The 22,416-nt window shown below is 52.5% G+C and overlaps 1 protein-coding gene across 1 annotated transcript in view; it reads right to left on the reverse strand.

Moving 5' to 3' along the window:
• The window catches only part of ADCY5 (adenylate cyclase 5), a 161,330-nt gene that overhangs the window by 27,226 nt on the left and 111,688 nt on the right, over positions 1-22,416 (reverse strand). The window contains exons 8-15 of the mRNA XM_010834408.1: positions 20,788-20,915; positions 18,621-18,779; positions 17,652-17,793; positions 15,569-15,709; positions 10,644-10,666; positions 9,074-9,218; positions 7,724-7,821; positions 4,257-4,344 (exon numbers count right to left, since the gene is read on the reverse strand). Coding sequence (XP_010832710.1) covers positions 4,257-4,344; positions 7,724-7,821; positions 9,074-9,218; positions 10,644-10,666; positions 15,569-15,709; positions 17,652-17,793; positions 18,621-18,779; positions 20,788-20,915 — 924 coding nt within the window. The remainder of the gene's footprint in view (positions 1-4,256; positions 4,345-7,723; positions 7,822-9,073; positions 9,219-10,643; positions 10,667-15,568; positions 15,710-17,651; positions 17,794-18,620; positions 18,780-20,787; positions 20,916-22,416) is intronic.

Here is a 22,416-nt window from a genome sequence, read left to right on the forward strand (position 1 = left end):
GGCTGCTGCTGATAAGTCGCTTCAGTCATGTCCGACTCTGTGCGACCCCGTAGATGGCAGCCCACCAGGCTCCCCTGTCCCTGGGATTCTCCAGGCAAGAACACTGGAGTGGGTTGCCATTTTCTTCTCCAATGCATGAAAGTGAAAACTGAAAGTGAAGTCGCTCAGTCGTGTACGACTTTTTAGCGACCCCATGGACTGCAGCGCACCAGGCTCCTCTGTCCATGGGATTTTCCAGGCAAGAGTACTGGAGTGGGGTGCCATCGCCTTCTCTGGATGGACCAGGCAGAGCTGGCCAAAAACGGAAGGGGCTGCACTCAGGAGATATAACAGGCTTGTGCCCCTGGAGGGGACCCAGCAGAGGCCGGCCTGGATCTCACAGGGTTATTGCAAAGGGGTTCCAGGCTCAGGTGGTTGTCTGGACTGCCTCACTGTTTGGGAACCTTCCAATCTGAGATACTCTGAGTCTGTGGACCACATGTGATGCAAAGAGGGATTTAGCATGGTTTTCTCTGAGCAGCTCTGGGGCCCAGATCAGCACCAATGACAAGGGGAGAAAGGACTGTCTGGGTGTCCACACAGCCCTCTAAGAGCCTCACCAGAAAGAGGCGCTCGGGGGATGTGCCTCAGGACAAGGTACCCCAGGCAGAGGAGCTCCAGAGGGCAGCAAGACCAGGACCTTGGGACAAGAGGAAGATCAAGGCTCCAAATTAGTCCTGCTGAGAAGTCTAGGGGTGTGTGTGATCTGGACCAAGCTGTGTCAGGAAGAGATCACACAGGCCTGAGATGAAAACACACTCAGAGCCCTTGGTGAGCAGCACATTTCAGAAAAACCTTCCAAGAGAAAGGACCCGGGAATTGCTCCTAGACAGATGGCTAAGAAGACTATGTCAACTGACTCAGACTACACTTTCTTCATGTTTCTCTCTTCAAAAAGAATAAAATATGGATGATTTAAGAAATCATCCAAGTCCAAGTTGTTTCGGGGAAATGGAAAAGTAAATGAAACAGAAAGAGACCACGTCTGACAGAACCGCCTGGCTTTGGATCTGAGGAGCCCTAATGCGGGCAGGGGTGATTTAGGAACTGCGGTATCTCATCGGAACACCACTAGCCATGACATCTCAGAAACCGTAGGAATAAGATGAAGAATGTCTGAGTTCTGGCAAGTCTTTTCACAGAGAAAAACAGAATGACACTGAAAATTCCAGTTCAATCAGCTTCATGGCAATACCTGAGAAGGTGATATAATCAACTTTCAGTCAGTCAGGCTGCAGGCAGTGTGGGGGGCGGGGAGGGCCAACCCGCCCTGCTGCAGAGACACCAAAGGGGAGACTTAACCCCCTTCACATCTTACCGTGCAGTTCATGCACAACACAAAGAGGAAAGATTAACTGCAAGATTAACTGGAAGAGGAGTTCATACTACAGACAATTGCTCAGGTTGGGGTCTACTTTACAGAAAGTGGATAAATGCTGAGAAGATGGATTATCAGAGGCTTGTGAGAGACAGATGCAGCCAAGGACCCCAAGATGGGTATTAGAGTCTATTTGCCTCTTGGCCGAGATCAGCAGGTTTCAGGCTTGATAAGTCACAGAGCACTTTTTTTTTCTAAACACAAGCTTTATAGAAACTCTACACCTGCAAGATGGAAGGAGTAGGCTCCCCTGGTGGAAGGGTGTGGGGAGGTGGGGGTGGGGGATGTAAGTGTTCCAACCACCCCGTCCCCAAGGAAAACTGAGGCCTCAGAGCAGTCAGAAAATCCCCGAGCTGGATGGAGGAATTGAGAGCAAGCTGATTGAATGTGACATTGATTACAAAATAGGTGGATTCAATAAAGCACAAGGAGGCAGGGAAGACGTTTATAAATAATCATCTCCAACAGTGGCAAAAAGAATTCACTAGACCAGAGAGCTAACTCAACATGGCAAGGCACGTGGGGAAATGGGTCTGTCCCCTGTCCCTCCCCAACCCTGCCTCTCCCCCGCCTTCCCCCACAGCAGATATACACTCAAAACAGGGAACAGAAACCAAATGAATTCAGTGTAGCTAACAGAAGAGAGATAAATCTAGGTTCCGGTTTAAAAATTGTGAACAAAACTTTGATTCTGATTTGAATAGGCTCGTTAAGTTCCTCAAATGAACAATGACTTTGCTTCAGTTTATAACTTAAAAAAAGGAAAGACTCTTTTTTGAGCATTCAGCTAAAGAATGTTTAAGAGGCCCTTTTAGCTATGGCATGCTTTATTTTACTAGGTTGTTTTATTGTGGTAAAATATGTATAAAATTTGCCAGTTTGGCCATTTTTAAGTGTCCATGTCGGTGGCATGAACTACCTGTACGACGCCATGAGGCCAGCACTTCTGTCTATTTCCCAAACCCTTTCATCACTCCAAACAGAAACTCTGAACCCAGTAAACAATAACTCTTCACGCTCCCTCCCCCAGCCCCTGGTACTCTCTAGTCTACACTCTGTTTCTGTGAATTCATCTATTCTATATACTTCATATGAGCGGAATCATGTAATATATGCCATTTTGTGTTTGGCTTCCTTCACTTAGCGCAGTGTCTTCAGGGTTCAGCCATGCAGTCGCATGTTTCAGCACTTCGTCCTTTTATGGTAGAATAATACTCCATTGTATGGATATAGCACTTTGTTTATTCATTCATCTGTTGATGGACACCTGGGCTGTTTCCACCTTTTGGCTCTTGTGAATTATACGGTGTGCTCTTACAGGCATGAGATGAAGAAAGTGGGACTGTCCACGGCGGGACAAACAGGTTCAGGGGAGGTGGGCTTGACCACAGCAAGACCACAAGGCAAGAGGGAATGAACACAGAGCAGGAGCAAGGTTGTAGCCTCAGGGAAGGAGCTGGTGGAGAGGCAGGGAGCCAGGATTAACCCCTACCTTGCAGCACAGCAACAGGCTGAGCACCCAGCTCAATTTGCCAAGTCACCCTGGCCAGCCCTGCCTCTCTCTGCACCCACTCAGGGGCAGGGCTGTAGCACACCAGATGGTGGTAAGGTCCTTCCGGTTCTGACAGTCAATCCCTCAAGATATTGACTATCAGGTGATGAAACAGTGAACAGCCCCATGAAGGACTCTGTTTGGAGGGTGGAGGGAGAAAGAGGACTTTGGAGGTGACAAAGACGCAACTCCCCAGCAAGGAGAACATGTGCCCCCTGCAGAGGGCGTGGGGAGTGGTGGCAGGGCCTGAGGCCCTGAGGGGCTTGGCTCCAAGTGAGCGTCCAGGAGGAGCAGAGAAATGGTCACAGCACAAGCTGGCCAGGGCTTGTCCCTGCCTGGATAGAGTGCTTTCTAGAACCAGACTGGCCCATCAGAGAATTCTTAGTGAAGTCGCTCAGTCGTGTCCAACTCTTTGCGACCCCATGGACTGTAACCTACCAGGGTCCTCCATCCATGGGATTTTCCAGGCAAGAGTACTGGAGTGGGTTCCCATTTCCTTCTCCAGGGGATCTTCCCAACCCAGGGATCAAACCCAGGTCTCCCACATTGCAGGCAGATGCTTTACCCTCTGACCCACCAGGGAAGCCCAGGGAATTCTTAAACCAGTGGGAAAGAACCGAGGAAGAGGTTTGGTGGGCAAGGCAAATGGGAACCTGACTGATTCCTACGACTGACCCTAATGACCTGTGGTCAGGTCCCCTCAAAGGACACAGCTTGGATGGTGACATGGCATGCCTAAGAGGAGACACGGGAGTAAACCCAGAGCAGGGTCTCACATCCGCATCCCTAGCCATGGGGCCTCGTCTGAAACAATGGACCACTCTGGATCCCCCTCTCGTCTGTATGATGGGCAGCTCAGAAGCCGTCATCTCTAAGGCCTCCTCCAGGGCCATCTCTGGGCACACTGGAAGCCAGAAGAGGCGTGATCTCTTTCAGCCATTCTTTCAGCAGGTATTTAGTGACCATTGCTCTGTTCTCAGCTATGTGCTAGGCGCCCTTCCTTCGGCCCATCTGATACCCAGGGGACAGATGGAAGAGATGGCAATAGTATCATCTTGTTGCAGAGATGGGCAAAGGCTAATTGAAACAGCCAGTACAAACAAGCACCCCCAGACATACTATGGCCCCTGCAGTCTGGCTTGCTGCCAATGCCAATCAAGAGGTATGATCCAGGTTCAGTCACCTGGGTCCCGGGCGTGACCCTCCGGCTCCAGCGCGGGGAGCTTATCAGAGGGCTGGGAAGGGAGGGGAGAAGGAAACTGGGGCTCAAGTGTAAACTGGACTCACCTTCACGCAAGAATAGATCACGGACACAAACACCACCAAGGTCAGCAGCAGGAAACAGGTCAGGTAGAAACTCAACATGAACACGGAGCTGGAAGGAGAGAGGAGGTGGGAGTTCTAGGGCTCTGAGAGGCCCTGCGAAGGAAGCAGAGCTTGCTCCATTTCTCCTGCACCCACTGCCCAGTCTTCGGTGCCTGGCCCCTGACTCACCGAGGGGAGATTAGAGCCTGTGAGCCGATCTAGAACCCTCCTCCGTAACGGTCTGGCTCCTGCCCTTCCTCTTGGTCCTGTCACTTTCCTGGGGGAGCACAGCCCACAGAGGGGCCGAATGGAGAACTGGTGACACCTGCTCAAAGTTTTACCTAATTCTTAGCTATCCATAAACTCACTTTGTTTAAGCTGGAAGGACCCATTTTAAAAATCACCTGGTTGTTCCCTCCAGGTAGTCACTCATGGCTTGACAAGTAACTCTGAAGATGGAACATTGATTTGATAAATGGCCATCATTTATAGAAATGCATTTGTCAACAAACCAACCAGGCACTCTGAGAAACAGCAGTAACATGTCCCTTTGGAGGGCAGAGTCCCTAAACCTGTGCCCACTGTCAGGCTGCACAACAAGTCCTGCTCAGTTTCTGTTCCCCTACTCCCACCCAGCTCAACAGAAGTCATAAAGCCCGCCGGGCTCTCCTCACTGTCCCTCCTTACAGGAGCAGATCACAGGTGAGCTTAATGTTCACCAGGAGCCAGAATCCTCACACGAGAGAACGGCAGATGACTTTCCATCTGGGGCCTGCCATGGCTCTCCTAGGGCAAGGGCTGGCCGAGGCACGGCACTCTCCACCAACCACAGGAGGCCTCAGACACTCCTTCTCCCTTTTAGGGAGTGAGATGGCCTGAGATGCCAGGCGTTGTCCGCAGGTCAGAGGCAAATAGGGGACACAGAAGGCAGGTGGACACCTCCAGGGAGGCGTCTTTGTTCCAGGCTCTCCCAGGAGCCAGCACTTATCTGCCTTAAACAAATAGAACAGGGAGAGAGAACTCTCTCCAGAGGGAAAGAAAGACCTTTAAAGTAGCTTTTAAGGTTTCCCTGGAGAGAGGACAGCCAGATAACGACCTCTGACCATGCTTTAGCAGCTCGGAGCTGTGGCCAGGAGGGAGTGAAGCCGCTGCTGGCAGAGCAGGGATCTGCAAAATCCCAGCCCCAAGCCACACTGAGGAGAGAGAGAGGCAGCAAGGAGGCGGACTGTGCACCCAAGCGAGGGGGACTCTCAGCTGCAATGGGACAGGAAGTCTAGGTTGCTTATTATACTTATAGCTCCATTTCATTACTGAATGTAGGTCCTATGCCGTAAAGACCCACAATCCCACCAGCTCTGCATGGTCTCAGTGCAGGGGGCAATGGGCACTAGCTGCCTAACCAGGGAGCAGCTGGCTGCTGGTGTCTGGTTTTCACCTGCAGTATTCTGATAGGGTCACGGCAGACACAAATGCAAGGGCCATCTATCTCTTCAACAATGAGCACCATTAAAAAATAAAAAGCACTGAGTAATAAGACACCATGACGCCGTGCACCTCCCCATATGATGCACTGAGGACACTTCTGTGGGATTCTTGTCAAAAATAACCTCCATCGAATCATGAGGAAACATCAGACAAACCTAAATTGAGACATTCTAAATCGAGACATTCTACACATTAAAAACAATTTTTTTTTTTGGCTGCCTGCAGCTTGTGGGATCTTAATCCTCAGATCAGGGATTGAACCCTGGGACCCTTGAATTGGAAGCATACAGTCTTAACCAGTGGACCACCAGGGAAGCCCAAGACATTCTACACATTAATTAGCTAGTACTCAACCAAAGTGCCAAGGCCACAGAGGATCAGTAAAGGCGGAGGAAGCATCACAGACTGGAAGGGCCTAAGAAGATACAGTGGTTAAATCCAATGTGGGGTCCTGGCCCAGCGCCCAGAACACCAAGAGGCCATTTGGGGGAATGCTGATGAAATGAGAATATAGCCTGTAGATTAGTTCATAGTGTCGTTGCAATGCTGACTTCCTGATTTTGACTACCGTCCTGCAGTTATGTGGGTTGTCAACATTAGGAGAAACTAGATGAAGGATGTACAGAAACCCTCCAGAGTACTTTTCAACCTTTCTATAAGTCTGTAATTATTTCAAAATGAAAAACAGGAGGTGTTGGGGCGAGGGGACACTTCTAGATTGTTAGATTTATGAGACATAACTAAATGCAAGCAGTGACTCTTGAGTAGGTCCTGGCTGTGAATAAATTCGGAGCAGAAGACATTTAGGGGTATGATTTTGGAGATTTGAACATAGACTTGGTATTAGATGATTGCAGAGGAACTGGGGTTAGTTTTGTTTGGTATAGGAGGCATAGTGGTTAAAAAGCAAAATGCCCTTAGAACAGGTGTAGATTGACATTTTATCAGGGGCACAATGTCCCTGTGTCTAAAATTTACCTTAAAAAATCAGAAATACACTGGAAACTAACACATCATTCCAAATCGACTATACTTCAATTTTTAAAAATCAGAAAAAGGCAGATGAAACAAAATTTGCAAAATATTAACAACTGTTCTACCAATGGGGTGGGTGTTGATTACATTAATTACTTTTCTGTATGCTTGAAATGTTGCTTACTGAAAAGTAAAAGATGTGTATATATGCATATATATATACACACACATACATAAATACATATGTGGAGCGGTTATCTTTCTCACTTAGCTGTGAGTCTACAGTGATTGACTACCTAACAAACACTTCATTTCCAATAGCCCACTTCCGAGTGGCTCCCTCAGAAGACACAGGCCTCTCTCAGGACACGGCCAGTCCTCAGAAGAGTTCAGGTACATCTCTTTGAGAGAGGCCTTCAGAATCTGAGATCCAGTCTTTGAAACATCCAGAGTAGCAGAAAACCCTTATCTTAAAAAAATTTATTTATTTTTTGTTTTGGCTGTGCGGCATAGCATGTGGGACATTAGTCCAACCAGCAGTCCAAATCCAACCTGTACCCCCTGCGTTGGAAGCACAGAATCTTAACTACTGGACCACTGGGGAATTCAACCCTTATCTTTTAAAGATGTATTGACTTTTTGCAAGAACCAAAGGTCACACGGAAACCAACCTGGTGAACACTTTGGGTGATTCAGTGGGCAACAGTGGTCTGTGTTAAAACAGGATGAGAGGATGAAGTGGAGAGAAGGTGTGTCCGATGCACTGGCCTGGGCCCAGATAGAAGTTCCCCACAAAGAGCGCTTCGCCTCCCCATCAGGGAGGAGGCAGACCTCGGCTTCCTTGTTCCCCTGAGCACACATCTGAGACTTCTCTCCTATATGAGCAAACTCAGCTCAGATCCCATCCCCCTCTGATCTCCTATGCCTCTTCTTTACCCCTGGAGACCCTCCAGCCAGAAGAGGTTGCCTGGAAGGGATGAGGTACTTACTGGGGCACAATGGTGATCTGGACAAAGCAGATGAAGAGGAAGACGAGCGAGGCACAGGCCACGTAGGCACCAAATCGGTCATCCACCTGCTTGGAGTACTGAGAGGACATGGACAGGGGGAGGGGCGGAGTCACCCGGCCAGCCTGCTCCAACCCCCTTCACCCCAGACACAGCTGGGCTGCCCACTCCTGACACCTGGAAGGCCAGGTCCAGACAGCACTGGCCTCAGCTCTCAGTAAATCAGTCCACTCACCACACTGTGGTGGCCGTGGGGAGGGCGGCTGAACTATGTTAAACCGGAAACTCTGCAGGCTGGGTCACCATGGGAGTGATCCATGACGATCATGGCACACGTTCCTGAGCACCACCTACACACTAGGACACGTGCGGAGCCTGCAGGCACCACTGCACATCCTCACAAGAGCCCCAGGAAACAGGCACAGGACTGCTGCTGTTTCTGTTTCAGAGATGAGCATGCTGGGTCTCAGAGAAGCCAGGCGACTTGTCAAGAGTCACAGAGCTCATCTCCAACGTCCTGACTCCCAGCTCCCACCCCTCCCATGACATCAACCAGCTGGAAGAATGGCTGTGCTGGCAGAGAGAGGGTAATGCATGAGTCAGTTCCATTTATGCTGGTAAGCAGACTAAGTTCCCTTCTCATAGCTTCCCGCTCCTGATTTGGTGTGCCTCACTTGGCCATGATCATGTGTTCACATGATCCCATGTTGCCCAAACACAAGGGAGACCCTGTGACGTGTAGCAGAGACCCTGGACCCGCTCTGTCTGGTTCTGGTTCTGTCACTACCTCACTGGGTGGCCTAGGGCGAGTCACCCAACTACTTTGAGCTTTACTTTCTCAGTCACAATTTAAGGCGGGGGGACAAAGAGCTCTTGACCACCCCTTCCAACTCGAATTGAGGTTCCAGTGTGCCAAAGGCAGCTGATGGTCCATCTGTCATTATAATGATAATAGCAATAATACAAATAGCAATATTTACTGAACATCTGCTCTGTGGCAGGTACTGTTTCATGTGTTTTACACCCATGGACTTGTTTAATCCTCACTGACACTATGAGGTAGGTATGTTGAATATCCCCATTTTCCAGATAAGGAAACTGAGGCACAAAGAAATTAAGATTTACCTTTTTCCACCAAGAAAGTCTCCCTAAAAGCCCCATTTCCTGGTTAGGACAGCATCAGAGCTGGGGAAATGGAGGTGGCAAAGAGGAGCTCTTTCCATGGTAAGGGAAGTGGGAAGGGAGCCAGCTTGTCACTTCTACCCTCTCCCTGTGGTCCTGATTCTTCCTGGGGCCCCTCCTGGGAACATGTGGGAACATGGGGTCTTGTACCTTCTTCTCTAAGTCAGGCTCCCTGAAGGTCAAGAGGAACTTGCGAACATGTTCAGATCGCAGCCTGTCGATGCTCCTGGCATCAATGGCACGGCCCAGAAATTCATCCACTTCATCCTCAGGGTTCGAACTTTCCTGGGCATTCCTGGTGAGCAAGGAACCGCAGACACAAGACAGGCTGACCACCAGGGGGTGCTACCGCCGGGGGCTGCCAGCTCAGCCCCTGTACCCAGACCCACTAGAGAGGCTGGATCAACCCTGATTAGGGGGTGGGAAGCTGAGAGTGACACCGGGCCAGCCAGAAGCCTAAGCGCTTACATGCGCAGAAAGCTGCCCAAGTCTCAGAAAACTGTCCCCGCAGGCTGTGGGGGCTTCACTGACCGTAGTGAAAATGAAAGTGTTAGTCACTCAGTCATGTCCAACTCTTTGCGACCCCATGGGCTGTAGCCTGACAGACTCCTCTGTCCATGGGATTCTCCAGGCAAGAATAATGGAGTGGGTTGCCATTTCCTTCTCCAGGGGATCTTCCCAAGCTAGGGATTGAAGCCGGGTCTCCTGCATTGTGGGCAGACTCTTTACCATCTGAACCACCAGGGAAGCCCCCTGACCATAAGGATTTTCTAACTCTATTGGTATATATGTTATTATATGATAATGGTAAAACACGTAGCCCACCAGGCTCCTCAGTTCATGGGATTCTTCAGGCAAGAATACTGGCGTGGGTTGCCATGCCCTTCTTCAGGGGATCTTCCCAACAAGGGGTAGAACCTGCGTCTCTTCCATCTCCTGTATTGGCAGGTGGGTTTTCTGTACCACTAGCACCACCTGGAAGCCCATATATGTTGCACATGATAATGATAATATGAATTATCATCAGAGGTTTGTTTTTTTCCCCTGCAGGTAACAATCTCTGCTCTTCACTCTTTAGCTATACCATCATCCTGAAATCAAAGGCTGAGACCAGAAGGCAAGACCTCTGCCGCAAGGCCTGGGAGCCTCCTGGCTGCTCTTGCCTGACTCTGGGGACTCTATGGGAAACATATTGGACAATCTTTTGGTGCTGAACTAAACACTCTACTTCTAGAGTGAAGCCCAGTCCTCGAGTGGAATTTCTGACAGCCCCAGAGACGGGGGACTGGAGGAGAGAAAAGGGGATACTCCCTTGGGTCGCTGGGATATAGCCAGGAACTGGAGACCAATGTTTAAGGCGCTCCCCATCCTGGGAGCTGCACGTGTGTGTGTGTGTGTGTGTGTTGTGTTTGTGCACGTGTGTGTGTGTGTGCGGGTACACATGCAGAGTGTGTGTGTGTGTGTAGTTGTGTGTGCATGTGGGTGTGTGCACGTGTGTGTGTGTGAAGTGGAGATTATAAACGGGCGATACCAAGGCCCAGCCTCTCTACGGGGCCTGGGCTCCAGGGCTGCTGGTCTCTCGGGTGCAATGGGCTCTGTTCACTTGTGGCCAAGACTGCGTGTCCTGGGCTCATCCTCTACAGAGCACAGAAACCGAGCTCCAGGCAGCTTGGAGACAGCCCCCAGACCGAGGAGCAGGAGTGAAGGGCACATGACTCACTTGTCCTTGGGGTCTTCAAAGCCCTGAAAAAGACGGATGGAGAGAGGAGGAGAGGAGAGTGAGAACAGAGGGGATGAAGACAGGGAGGCTGCAGCTCATCCTCTGCCCACAGTCCACCCAGAGCTCGGCCACAGACAGCACTGTACTCAGCCGTCCACTCGTTCCTTCATTTGGCGAGCACAGCTGGGGTTGGGACAGGCTCCGTGCTGGACACTGGAGGTGAGCTGTGATTTCACTTCCTCCGCTGGCAAAATCCACATGTCTGAGCTCTTCCGGCCCCCACACCTGATTGCTTGTCTTTCTCCAAACCTTCTGTGATTTTCCTCCTGGATCATGGGCTTGGTGGTATTATATGTGTTAGTTGCTCAGTCGTGTCTGACTCTTTGTGACCCCATGGACTGTAGCCCACCAGGCTCCTCTGTCCATGGAATTCTCCAGGCAAGCATACTGGAGTGGGTAGCCATTCCCTTCTGCAGAGGATCTTCCTGCCCAGGGATCGAACCCATGTCTCCTGCATTGCAGGCAGATTCTTTACCATCTGAGCCACCAGGGGCTTGGTGGGTACCCTCTCAATTCTTCCACTTACTTAGATGGAAATAAGAGAAACTGCTAAGTCAATGAATCCCCACATGCCTGTGCACACCCATGCACACACAGCTCACGGACACTCACCTCCCACCACTGCCAAGCACACAGAGAATCTGGGAGTTCACAAGTTTTGAGCTTAAGAAAATGAAACTCTGGTCACCTGAAACAGCTTTTCTGGTATCTGAGAATCTGTGTTCTTGTTAGGCTGGGGGTGGCTGGGGACCCAGGAGGTGAGGTACCTGTAGTCAAACCTGCCTCGGTTTGACTACTGTTCTGATGCTCACTCACACAGGGCAGGGGTGAGGGTGGGAGGGGCCCCTATGAGTTACCAAACTCAAGGCCCTACGTACAGTCCATCTACAAAATCCACAGAGGATAGCGGTGTGTCAGGGTCTGACTGTGACAGAAGGGAGGGAGGGGTCCCTAAATGGGGAGGGGTGGGATTTGGGAGGCAGTGTGGGAAGCATAAGTACCCAGGGCAGGCAGCTTCAGGTTGCCAGGACAAGGGCAGAGGGTGACTTCCTGTCCCTGTGATCCAGCGTGGAACATACTGCTGGGCAGATAGGGGGCTGGTAAACATCAGGGGGCCCAAACCCCAGAGGAACACATCTCTCTTCATTCCCACTGAGGTGAGGGACTTACGTTGGTCTCCAGGAGTCAGAGCTTCCTGGCTCTGAATACACATGGGGCCCGTGGGAAATGAGGTGTCTGTGCTCCCCACTAGCTCGGGGCTCCCAGGGGCCTCGGCAGCCCCTAGTGCCACATCCAAGGGCCCAACCGTGGGCTCTGAGTGCCTCCCGGGCTGCCCGATGGTGGCCTTCCCTTCTCCTTGTTCTCTGAGAATCTCCAAGCCCTCCATCCTGGCTACAGGATCTGGCCCACCACACCGTCCCTGCTCGAGGCTGGAGGAGCCGGGGTCACTGAGGTGAGTGCCCCATCTGGGGGTGGGCGGGATCCCTCAGGGTACAAGGCCCATTCCCCACAGGCCACGGTGCAGGGCTGGCCTGCTCACCTCCACCACAGGGGCCAGCAACAGTTTTACTCAGAGGATGTCCAAGCCACATTATGCCTATACTGGTCTCTACAGCTCAGAACTAGAGCTGAAATGTTTCTAACAAACCTGTCTCTGACTTTCTCTAGCATTCCTTTGGTCATTTGTATGGGCTGCTGTTGGGGGCTGGGTCCGCTCTAGGCTCCCTGAGTATCGGGTGGGAGTGGTGAGCTGACGATTGTCGGAAAACACTTTGGTGGATGAACCACAGCAAAGGGCCTCTGAGAACACAAGCCAGGGACTTCTCTGGTGGTCCAGTGGTTAAGAATCCGCCTTCCAATGCAGAGGATGCAGGTTTGATCCCTGGTCAGGGAACTAAGATCCCACTTGCCTTGGGGAAACCAAGCCTTCATGCCATAACTACAGAGCCTGCACGCTCCAGAGCCTGTAACCAGAGAAGCCCGTGCACCATGACAAAAAGCCCATGAGCCACAGCTAGAGAAAGCCTGTGTGCCCCAACAAAGAGCCCGCTTGCCACCAGGAAGACCTGGAATGGCAAAAACAAACAAACACAGAAGCAACCCACAGGCCAGCGGACTGGGTTCCCTAACCTGCTCACTGGCTCTAGCACTGTGGTCCTCAGCGCAGGGAGGAGGACCCTCAGATGGGCTCCTGCAGTTCTGCCTCAGCACTTCTGGGTAGCAGCTCAGCCCAGTGTTTCTGTCTGCTGCCCGAGTCCTCACCTTACACACTCCCCTGCCAACCTCTGTATTAATAAATAACCTTAGAGACTTTACAACACATGCCTAAGGCAGTGCAGCTCCTCACTACGCCTAACAAGCTGGGTAAAAGATGGATCAAGATTTAAAGAAAGAAGCTTCTGACTGCTAGTTCCTACCCTCTAACTGCTCTCGGTCACTGCTTAATCTAATTCCCACCCTCCACCCCATCTTCAGTGAAAGTCCAGGAAAAAGCTCTCTTTTTGGGTATCTTTCTCCAGGGTTTCTGGGCAGGTTTACCCAAAGCCAGTGGTATTCCAGACAGGACACTCTGGACAGGCAGAGGCCCAGGAGATGGTGCTTCGATGCTGGCCCCTCGGGTGACCCCGCCCAGCAAGGAGGGGGTGGGGAGCCTCTTCTCTCCTTCTACAGGGGTGTCTTCAACACTTTTCTTCTGCTCACTTTCCATTTCCTCCCCTCTGGGCGAAGCAATTAACACCACGAGGAACCTTTCTGACAGCCAGTCTCCCCTGAGACTGTTTCCCAATTACGGCCGTTCTGCTAATTCTTCCAAGGCTTCTTGTCCTAACAATGATTAATGTGTCTGCCAAATAGGTGCTTATAGTCCAAACTGGCTCCTCTGAGACTCTGAAATAACTGAAGAGTCTACTTATACCAAACATCACTAGAGAAAAAAACTTTCCAAAGATTTTAAACAGAGAATGGACAGCAGGCACCCTTTGTGCCTGCTGGTGGTTCTCCATCCTCACCTCTGTCCCGCCACATCGCTTTCTTCTCTGTTCCCCCGAATCTCTCCATCTCCCCTTAACCCTCTCTGTCCACTCTCTCCAGTCTTCCTGCTCCCCTGTGCTTCTCTTTCCTCCCACCTGCATGAGAGCTCCCCTCTTTGCATCCTGTTCTCAGTCTTCCCCCTCTCTTCTCACCCTCTCTTTCACCTCTTGGCCATGCTGGTCACGCGCTACAGAGTCTGCAGAGGATGGTTAAAGAACCAGGGTGAGAACACAGAAGGTCCAGCAATTGCTTTGCAAGGGGCCTGGAGGAAGCTGGAGTGGTGCCTGGAGCCCTGGGCGGCACTGACCAGGTCCAAGTTCAAAGCCCTGAGGCTAGAGGCCAGACCTCCTCCACTCTGTGCCTTATATTATAACCTTGAAAGTGAAGAAAGTGAAAGTGAAGTCGCTCAGTCGTGTCCAACTCTTTGAGACCCCCTGAACTGTATGTAGCCCACCAGGCTTCTCTGTCCATGGGATTCTCCAGGCAAGAGTACTGGAATGGGGTTACCATTTCCTTCTCCAGGGGATCTTCCTGACCCAGGGATGGAACCCGGGTCTCCTGCATTGTAGGCAGATGTTTTAACCTCTGAGCCACCAGGGAAGCCCATATTATATCATAACCTTGGTGTCCTGTAAGTTGCCTCTTGACCATCAAAAGTTAAAATGGTGGTCCTGACTCAACTCACTTTTTTACTTCTGTGCATTTTCGTTAAAAGTTCGTCATCTGCTACTGGCTAGCTGGCAAGGAGCAGAATGACTGGTCCCCAGACTGTCCCCTCCCTCAGACCCCTGGATCTGTCTGCCGACTCAGCTGGACTCTTGGAGTCTCCAGTTACTTCAGCTGCAATGTAAACCCAGTCTGAGCCACAGATCCCAACGTGGGGATCCTAGTGTAGGGAGCATGCCACCCATTCCTTTATCAGACTCTGTGGGAACTAAGTGGACACACACACACACACACACACCACTATCCCTCTCTCAGGGTGGGCAACTCCTGCCTGGGAATCAGGCAGGAGCTGAGGAGTGTGTTCAGATGTAGAAGCTAAGTTCTCAGGAAAAAAGAAAGAAAACATGCTGCTGAACCCGACTTCCTGTTAACCCCGCTCCTTCTTCTTCCCACCCTCTGATGTCTTCCTTCTAGCCTCACTGATAGAACCCTGGCAGCACCTCCTGAATTAGCTGTCTGTGGCGTGTGCAGGGGCGGCTGAGGGGGTCTGTCCCCCGAGGCAGGCAGGGTCCCTTGAGATGGAGGCGGCGCCCCTACCATAGCCTTGGCTCACTCAGCCCGCACTCAGTCCGCATGGCCTCACAGAGACTGGAGTTAGCAGGGTGTTTCTCAGCCCCAAGAGCAAAAAGACCATCTCTTGGCACCAGCCAAAAAGCACTGGGATGTTTCCTGGGTGACTGAGCCAGAGTATATGTCTCAGCGGTCTGGGAAATATACCAGATGCTGGAAGGTGTCTGAAAAGCTGGTGCCCACCTAACTCCCCAGGGTTCCTCAGACAGTTCCAAGAGACCCCTGGAGACTCTATGGGACCCTGAGTCCCCCCTGCACCAGCAAGCTCTGCCAAGGGGGAGGGGGGAAGGGGCATTGCTGCTCTGCTCCAGAGTCAAATCCAGCATGCCAAGAGATGGTGGGGTCCACGGAGAAAGCCTGGGGCTGGAAGTTAGGTGCTCTGGCTCCTGGTCCCAAGTCAGGGTGAACCCCTTTCCAACATTTCCTCCTTGGCTCCCCAGGTTCCCTTGGCCACGTGAGGGGCCTGAGCCAGTCCCCTCACCCACAGGGGCCCCAGCCCTGGAGAGCACGGCTCACGCACTGCCCCGCCAGCCACTCACCATCCGCTTCATCTCCTTGGACACCTGGTTGCCCCCCAGGTGGTTATAGAAGGGGCGCTCGGCCCCCCAGTGGGGCGGGTTGTGCCCGATGGAGTTGGTTCTCTGACGGTTCATCTTGGCAATCATGGCCTTCTCTTCTTTCTGGGAGAGCAACAGAAAGGCATCAGCCCATGGACAGGGCCCATCGGGTGAGCCCACGCAAAGAGTTTCATTCCTCCCAGTGCCTGGGCAGGCAGGAGTTATGGCAGAGGCCTCTTCCTTCTCTGCACAGCCTGGGGCTCTAAAGTGCATTCAAGAAAGCATCCTAAGTCCCCCAGACTCCCCAGACCAGCCCTGGCCGGGAGCTGGGAGCCTCAGGTGGGAGCAGCAGGACAGGATGATGCGGTTGGTCTTGTGGGGAAGCCATGGGGCGTGGGGACATCTGTCATTGGCACAGAATGTTAGAGCCTGGGTCTGAAAGTGCCTGGGGGTGATGGAGGGACAGGAAACCAGAGATTCCTATTTCTACCCCAAAACAGGCTTGTTCTAGCACAGTGAATAGTAGAACAGGTCCTGCTGCTCAGAGGCAGCTTCGGGAGGTTTGGGTCATTAGAATGTGAGGTTCAAGGGCTGACATGCGTTGTACAAATACACAGACAGGGCCTCAGCCAGCTCTCCGTGTGCCAACCACAATCTATCTGTTCATCCATCCAAACAAACTCGAGGTGGAGGGCTGCAGAGGTCCTGGGGGGACCTGGGTGGCCTTCCCCTCTTCTCCATCCCTGAGCCTGGGAAGGCAGCCGCTCAGATCAGGGAGGCAGAGGGGAGAGATAACAGCCTGCTTCAGCAGACACTGCTCTGGGTTGGGGCTAGGGTTGGGGGTTTTCCCATTTCATCTTTTCTGGACCACTTGTCAAGCTAGAAGAACCAAGACCCAGAGAACCCAGGGCAGAGGATAAGCCTTTATCCTGGGTGGGGCAGGACGAGGAGGCCCGTGGGCCCAGTGGAGAGGAAGGGTGTGGGAGAGGGCCTGGGAGGATTTCAGTTCATTTATACTCCAGCCAAACACAAGCAAATGCTTTAAAATGAGTCGATTAAGCCACAAGGCACTTTCCCCAAAGCACCTACATCCTCCCATCCCTCTCCCAGGTGTCTGTGGCAGGCCTGACACAGCTCCCTCAGGGGCCCTCCCCAACACCCCCACACCCCCTCCCCACAGCCAGGATGCATGTGCTGAGCTGCCCAGGGAGGGCGGGGTACCCCCCTGATGCCCCTCCCAGGGTGGGCGCCTGCCTCAAACAATTCTGCCCACTTTGAAAAATCTACTTTTGCTGTCTCCAAGACTTTCGCTGAAATTTCCTCACAGCTTAATTTTGTCTTTAGTCTAACTCCTTAGGAAAGAAACAGGGAAATTTTTTCTATCAAAGGGCTCTGACCAACAGATAAATTCAATTGGAAGGTTTATAAGTAAAAGGCATTTCAATCTAGGGAGAAACATAAAGTGGGTAAAATAGAAAATGCTCCTGTTTGCTTTAAAAATTAAGAACATGGAACATGACACTATTAAAAATAGAACACTAAGTTTGCTAATAATTCTGTTTTATATTTTGGCACGTGCGGGCTGAGACAAAAGAAGGAAGAAGAAAGACTAGAAAGTGAGAGGGGGGAAGGACAGAGTATGAAGAAACAGAGATACATAAGTACAGGCAGAGAGAGAGCAAGATCAACCTAGTTGGGCAATAGATAAGGAACGAGATGGAAATAAAGGACACTGTATACCCTGAGGTCACATGTCCATCTCACGGCCTTCTGTTGCATTGTTACTAACTGATCTGAGGTCTGTTGCATTTTTGCAACAGAAGAAAAACGAAAACATCTCCTGTGTGCCATCAGCCTTTGCTAAGCCTCTGTGGCTCTCACGTCCTTCTGGAGACACAGGAACCATAACTGCATCGGGACTTGACTCAAGGAAAGAGTAAGAGGAGAAGGGAGCAGCAGGCCAAGAAACATTCCTCCCACAAGGAATGAAGCTCTTCCATCGTCCCTCCCTCCACTGCAGGCCCCTGCCCACGCCCAACCCCGCCCCAGCCCTTGGCCCCCGGACCCGCTTCTGGGTGCAGCGCAGGATGAGAAAGGTCTCGATACTGTGCTCCTTGAGGTAGGCGTTGCGCTCGCCCCCACAGCCTGGCTCCACTTCGTAGTCACCATTCAAGTAGTTGAGAGTAGCCTTGGTGATGTGGATGCGTCTAGGGTGGGGAGGCAAGCAGGGAGAGGAGGGCAGTAGATATGAATTCAGAACCCCCGCTCCTGTGCAGAACCAAACTGCCACCGACTGAGTCATCATTCAAATCCCAGAGCTCTGGCTCAAATGCTCACCCCTACCTGGGTCCCTCAAGGGACCGTATCCCTCCAAGTCATCAAGATGGCTCGGTGGGCCCCGCCCCACACCATAGCACATCGGCATCATGTTATTACAATAAAGTAACATGTCAGCCTGCCAGGAGAACACGGCCTCCAATCTCACAAACCTGCAGAAGCCAGCGGTGGCTCTTGCTGACTACAGGATTGTGTCCAATTCTCCAGCCTGGCATGAGCGTCCTCTGCACAGACACACTGTTTCTCCCACTGGTTCCTAAAAGGCCATCTGCTCTACTTCCATTCCTTGGAAGTACTGTGTTTTCCTCCACCTATGCCTGTCCCCAGCCTAGCACCTCCCCCAACCCCGCCTTCCTCACCTGTCCCCATACTGCCCCTTGTGCCGGGCCAGCTCACCTTCCACCTCCGTATGTCCTGGCCATCCCCCGCCAGGGTTCCTCCCCCATCTAGAAGTTTATGCTACCTCCTGCATCTCAAAACAGACCACGAAGTTCTGTGTAGTTTCTGGATGAACACTAGGTAAGGGTTGGGACATGCTCCCTACAAACTGCCTTGCGTCAGCGCTCAGCTACTAGAGGAATCCCACTTAGATTCTGCAGCCCCCCAGGGCCACAGGTACCCGGTCACGCCCATCCTGGCCCCTCCCACAAGAGCCGCCCGGGTGGGGCCAGGCCGGAAGCTGCCGTCACTCACTCACCCCGCCTTGCCTCCAGCCTCCATGTGGTTGGCCAGTGTGACATCGTTAGACCAGACATCGAACTGCCACTTCCTGAGGCCGAGGACACCGCAGTGCACTCTCCCGCTGTGAATTCCCACACGCATGTTCACGTTCACACCTGTCACCTCCCGGACCAGCCTGGGGATGGAGCAGGGGTAAGGCTGGGAAGGGGTCAGGGCCAGGCGCAGAGAGTGGGGGTGGCTGGAAGGCATGGGGTCAGGGTGCGTGAGAAGGTGCAGAGGTCAAAGGGTCATTTCTCTCTGAGCCAGCCCAAATCCAGAGTCTGAAACTGTTCAACCTGAAGGGCAAGGGCTGAGCCCTTGGTGCTCAAGTGGCTATAAACTGTGAGAGCGCTGTTTCCCATCTTGCCCACAAGGTGGCGCAGCACCTCACACTAGAATCCAGGCCCCACTGCTTCCCCCCGACAGCTAGGACACCTGTGCCAGCGCCACCCTCAGTCATCAACTAAGTTGTGTTCTGAAAATGCAAGCGCACGTTAGTGCCGATTTGAGTCAACAGGAAAGTTACAGTCACTCCAATCTCCATTCATATAATTGTCAGATTTATCCACATTGCTGCTTCTTCAACATTAGCAGGATGATGGAGAGACCCTGCCCAGGAAAGAAAGGAAGCTGGGGCAGGTGCAGGGGACCAGGGGTCTCCACATGCTAGAAGACAGCTCCAACGCCACCACATGCACCATGCACGTACCCGGGGGTCCCCAGTAGATGGGTGGGCCGCCTGTAGGAGAGGGAGTCGGCTGGAAGCTCTGCAGCTCTGGGTGTGTGTCTGGGGCACTGGAGAGGGAGCCGGTGTTCACATTTGCACTTTTTAGGGGCCTGGACCCTCTCTGACTCCCTGCATATGGGCCCATTCAGCCTGCCATGGGGCCGGCAGTCTGACTTGGCCTGGTGGGCAGGACCACCATGTGGACTCCAGCTCTTGTCCCATCCTACCACCAAGAGGCTGATACCCACCACAGGGAATACTTAGGTCACCTCGCATTTCTCTTGTCCCGGGATCAATTCTGCCAATACCTTTGCTGGAGCTGTGTCTTCCGTCCACAAGACCTCTGGACACTTGTGTAGGTTAAAGTCTCTCATTCTGCCTTTTTGGCTTAATTCCAAGGCCACCTTCTTTATGAAGCCTCCCTTGGTCCTCCCAGTGGAATCAACTGCCCTATCCTGGGCTCTCTGCTGCAGTTTGCCTCTCTTACCTGATGGTGTCCACTGGGCATGCCTGGTATCAGAGCAGCGGGAGTCCTGGTCTCTCTTCCTCAAAAGACTCCATGCTTCTGGCCCCATGTCTAGCCCAGGCATGCAGGGGAACTCGGAAAACACCACCGAAGGGAACCGAGCCAAACAGAATGGACCCGGCCACCTCCTGGGCCAGCTACTCTGACCTCTGACCTTGCCCACTGTGGCTTTTCTTTTGCCCCACCCAGGCTACTTCTAAAACTCACAATTATTAATCCTGGATGCAATCTCTGATCCTCTCCCTTGACTGACTGTAAGCTTGGATTGTCCATGTTGTTTAATGACTAGGGCTTCTTCTGTGGTCAGCAGTGATCAAGAATTGGCCCAAAGATCTGTTTGCTATTGTTCCCAGGAAGGATGGATTTTCTTAAATGGGAAATTTGTGTCCGCATCTACCTGCCTTGCAGTATTACTCCGGGGAGCTCTTTAGCTCCTGTGAGCCCAACCTTTCTCATCTGGGAAGAAATGGGACTGGTGACTTCTACCCTTGGCTGACTGGCTCTGAGAAGACATAGGGGCCAGAGCGGTAGGCACTCCCACAGCACGGAGCACAGCGAGACTGCAGCCAGTCCCCCTCTGCTGGAGGGGTGGCTCCACACCTCCTGCTGCCCTGGAGTCTGCAGAGCCCTCCCTTCTCCCAGGACAGGTCCCTGTGTGCAGAGCTTCCCAGGCTGCTGCAGACAGCCCAGGAGAAGACCCAAGGCCTGCAGGTGTGGATCAACCCTCCGGGGTGACCAGCGCCCTTGGGACGTGGCTTTGCCCCACTGTTGCCCTGCATCCACCAGTTCAACATGAGTCAGTTACTCGGGCTGTGGGACAGCAGACAGGCAGTCCCCTGGAGATGGACATGTCCTTACAGGCGGGCAGTCACCCAGGAGACGGGCACTTACGAGATGGCCTCGATCATGTCCATGCCCATCTCCACGCAGCAGTGGGCGTGGTCAGCCCTGGCTTCAGGCAGCCCTGAGACACAGTAATAACAATCTCCCAGGATCTTAATACGTAAACAGTGATTCTCCTGGAAAGCAAATTAATTTTAAAAATTAAAAATAGCAGGAAAGAGAAGTGGGAGGGAAAGAAACAGGAAGCAAATAGATTCACCCTGTGCCTGGAATAACTTGCCTTTTAGGGCAGCGAGCACAGATCCAGGGCTGGCACGAGGTGAGGCCCCAGCACTGGGACAGGCTTATCGGGAGCCGTGGGGGACAGAGGACAGGCCAAACAGCCCTAGAGAAGCATTCTAGCGCCCCCAGGCTCAGGAACTCACTTTTATGGCCACAGCTGAGGCTCAAGGAGAATGCAACTGGCTCAGTGTGGCAGGGAAGGTGGCAGACTCATCAGCATGAGAGGCCCTGAGCTGAGAGCAAGGGCCCCATCCCACTCCAGCTCTGGGGCATGCTCCGACTCTTGGCCGAAGGTTCTACTAACAGTTTTGTGACTCTCCTTTTATGAAAGACTGAAGCAGAAACAAGATTTAACTAAATCTCAGCTGACCCTCAGCCTGGAATTTTTTATCCAAGGGAGTTTTGCTAAGCCTGTGAGCACGTGTGTGCTAAGACCGCCATGAGCGGAAGCCCCACTAGATGCAGGGTCACCTCGCAGGCTGCAATTGACGAGTAATTGGGATTGAGATGGACTGTCATTCATCACCAATTCAGAGCTGTCCCAACCTGCATCCCAGAAGGTATTTCATGAAGTTGGAGCACTGGAACCCAAGTATTTGTGTGCCCTGAACTCTCCTTTAAGGCCCTTCCTACGCCCAAGCGCCAAGCATGTTGCCATTCACCTTGCCCATGTTCGGTGATAAAATTGGTGAGATGTGAGGCCCCCCATCAATGCCCTCAGAGACCCGGGCACCGGCTCTCATCCGTGATCTGGCCTGGCATCCTGTGACTGCCCAGGGACATGTCCACATGCCAGGGGACACTGCAGTAAGTGTCCCTGATACAGGACTCCCCAAAGGCACAGAGCGTGACTCAAAGCCACAAAGGCTGGGGAAGGACAACAGAGTGTAGACAGGGACTAATGAACTAATGTGTCCTTCACACTCCATGTCTGGGCGGCAGGTGGGGGGCACTTCCAATCTGTCCCAACATGGAGGAGTCCTCTTTCTGGACGTCCCAGGGGTGACACACAGCTGTTTGCAGGCCAGTAGAGATTCAGACTTTCTCTCTTTTTTTTAATCACTCTGGCTACCTTCATCAGGAAAGTGACTGTGTGGCACCGAATTTGCTCCCCCAGATACAAATTCCACAAATTCAGGGCTCTGGGCCACGATCCCCACAGACCTGCCCTCCTGTCTGCTGGTGGAGGGCTCGTTCCCTTGTGGCTGTGACACTGTGAGAGCGCCTCTGAGTGTGTGGTCAGGGCCGATGCAGGGCGTGAGAACACGCAGCCACAGCCTATGCAGCCCTGCTCACCAGCTCCAGTGGCCGCCCCGCAGCACCCTACCCCAGGCAGCCCGGATCAGGCCACCCTTCCAGCCCTGGCTCAGGCACACAGGGGCCCCAGGGCAGTGG

Source organism: Bison bison, unplaced genomic scaffold (assembly GCF_000754665.1).
Source record: "Bison bison bison isolate TAMUID 2011002044 unplaced genomic scaffold, Bison_UMD1.0 scf7180017864032, whole genome shotgun sequence".
NCBI lineage: Eukaryota > Metazoa > Chordata > Mammalia > Artiodactyla > Bovidae > Bison > Bison bison.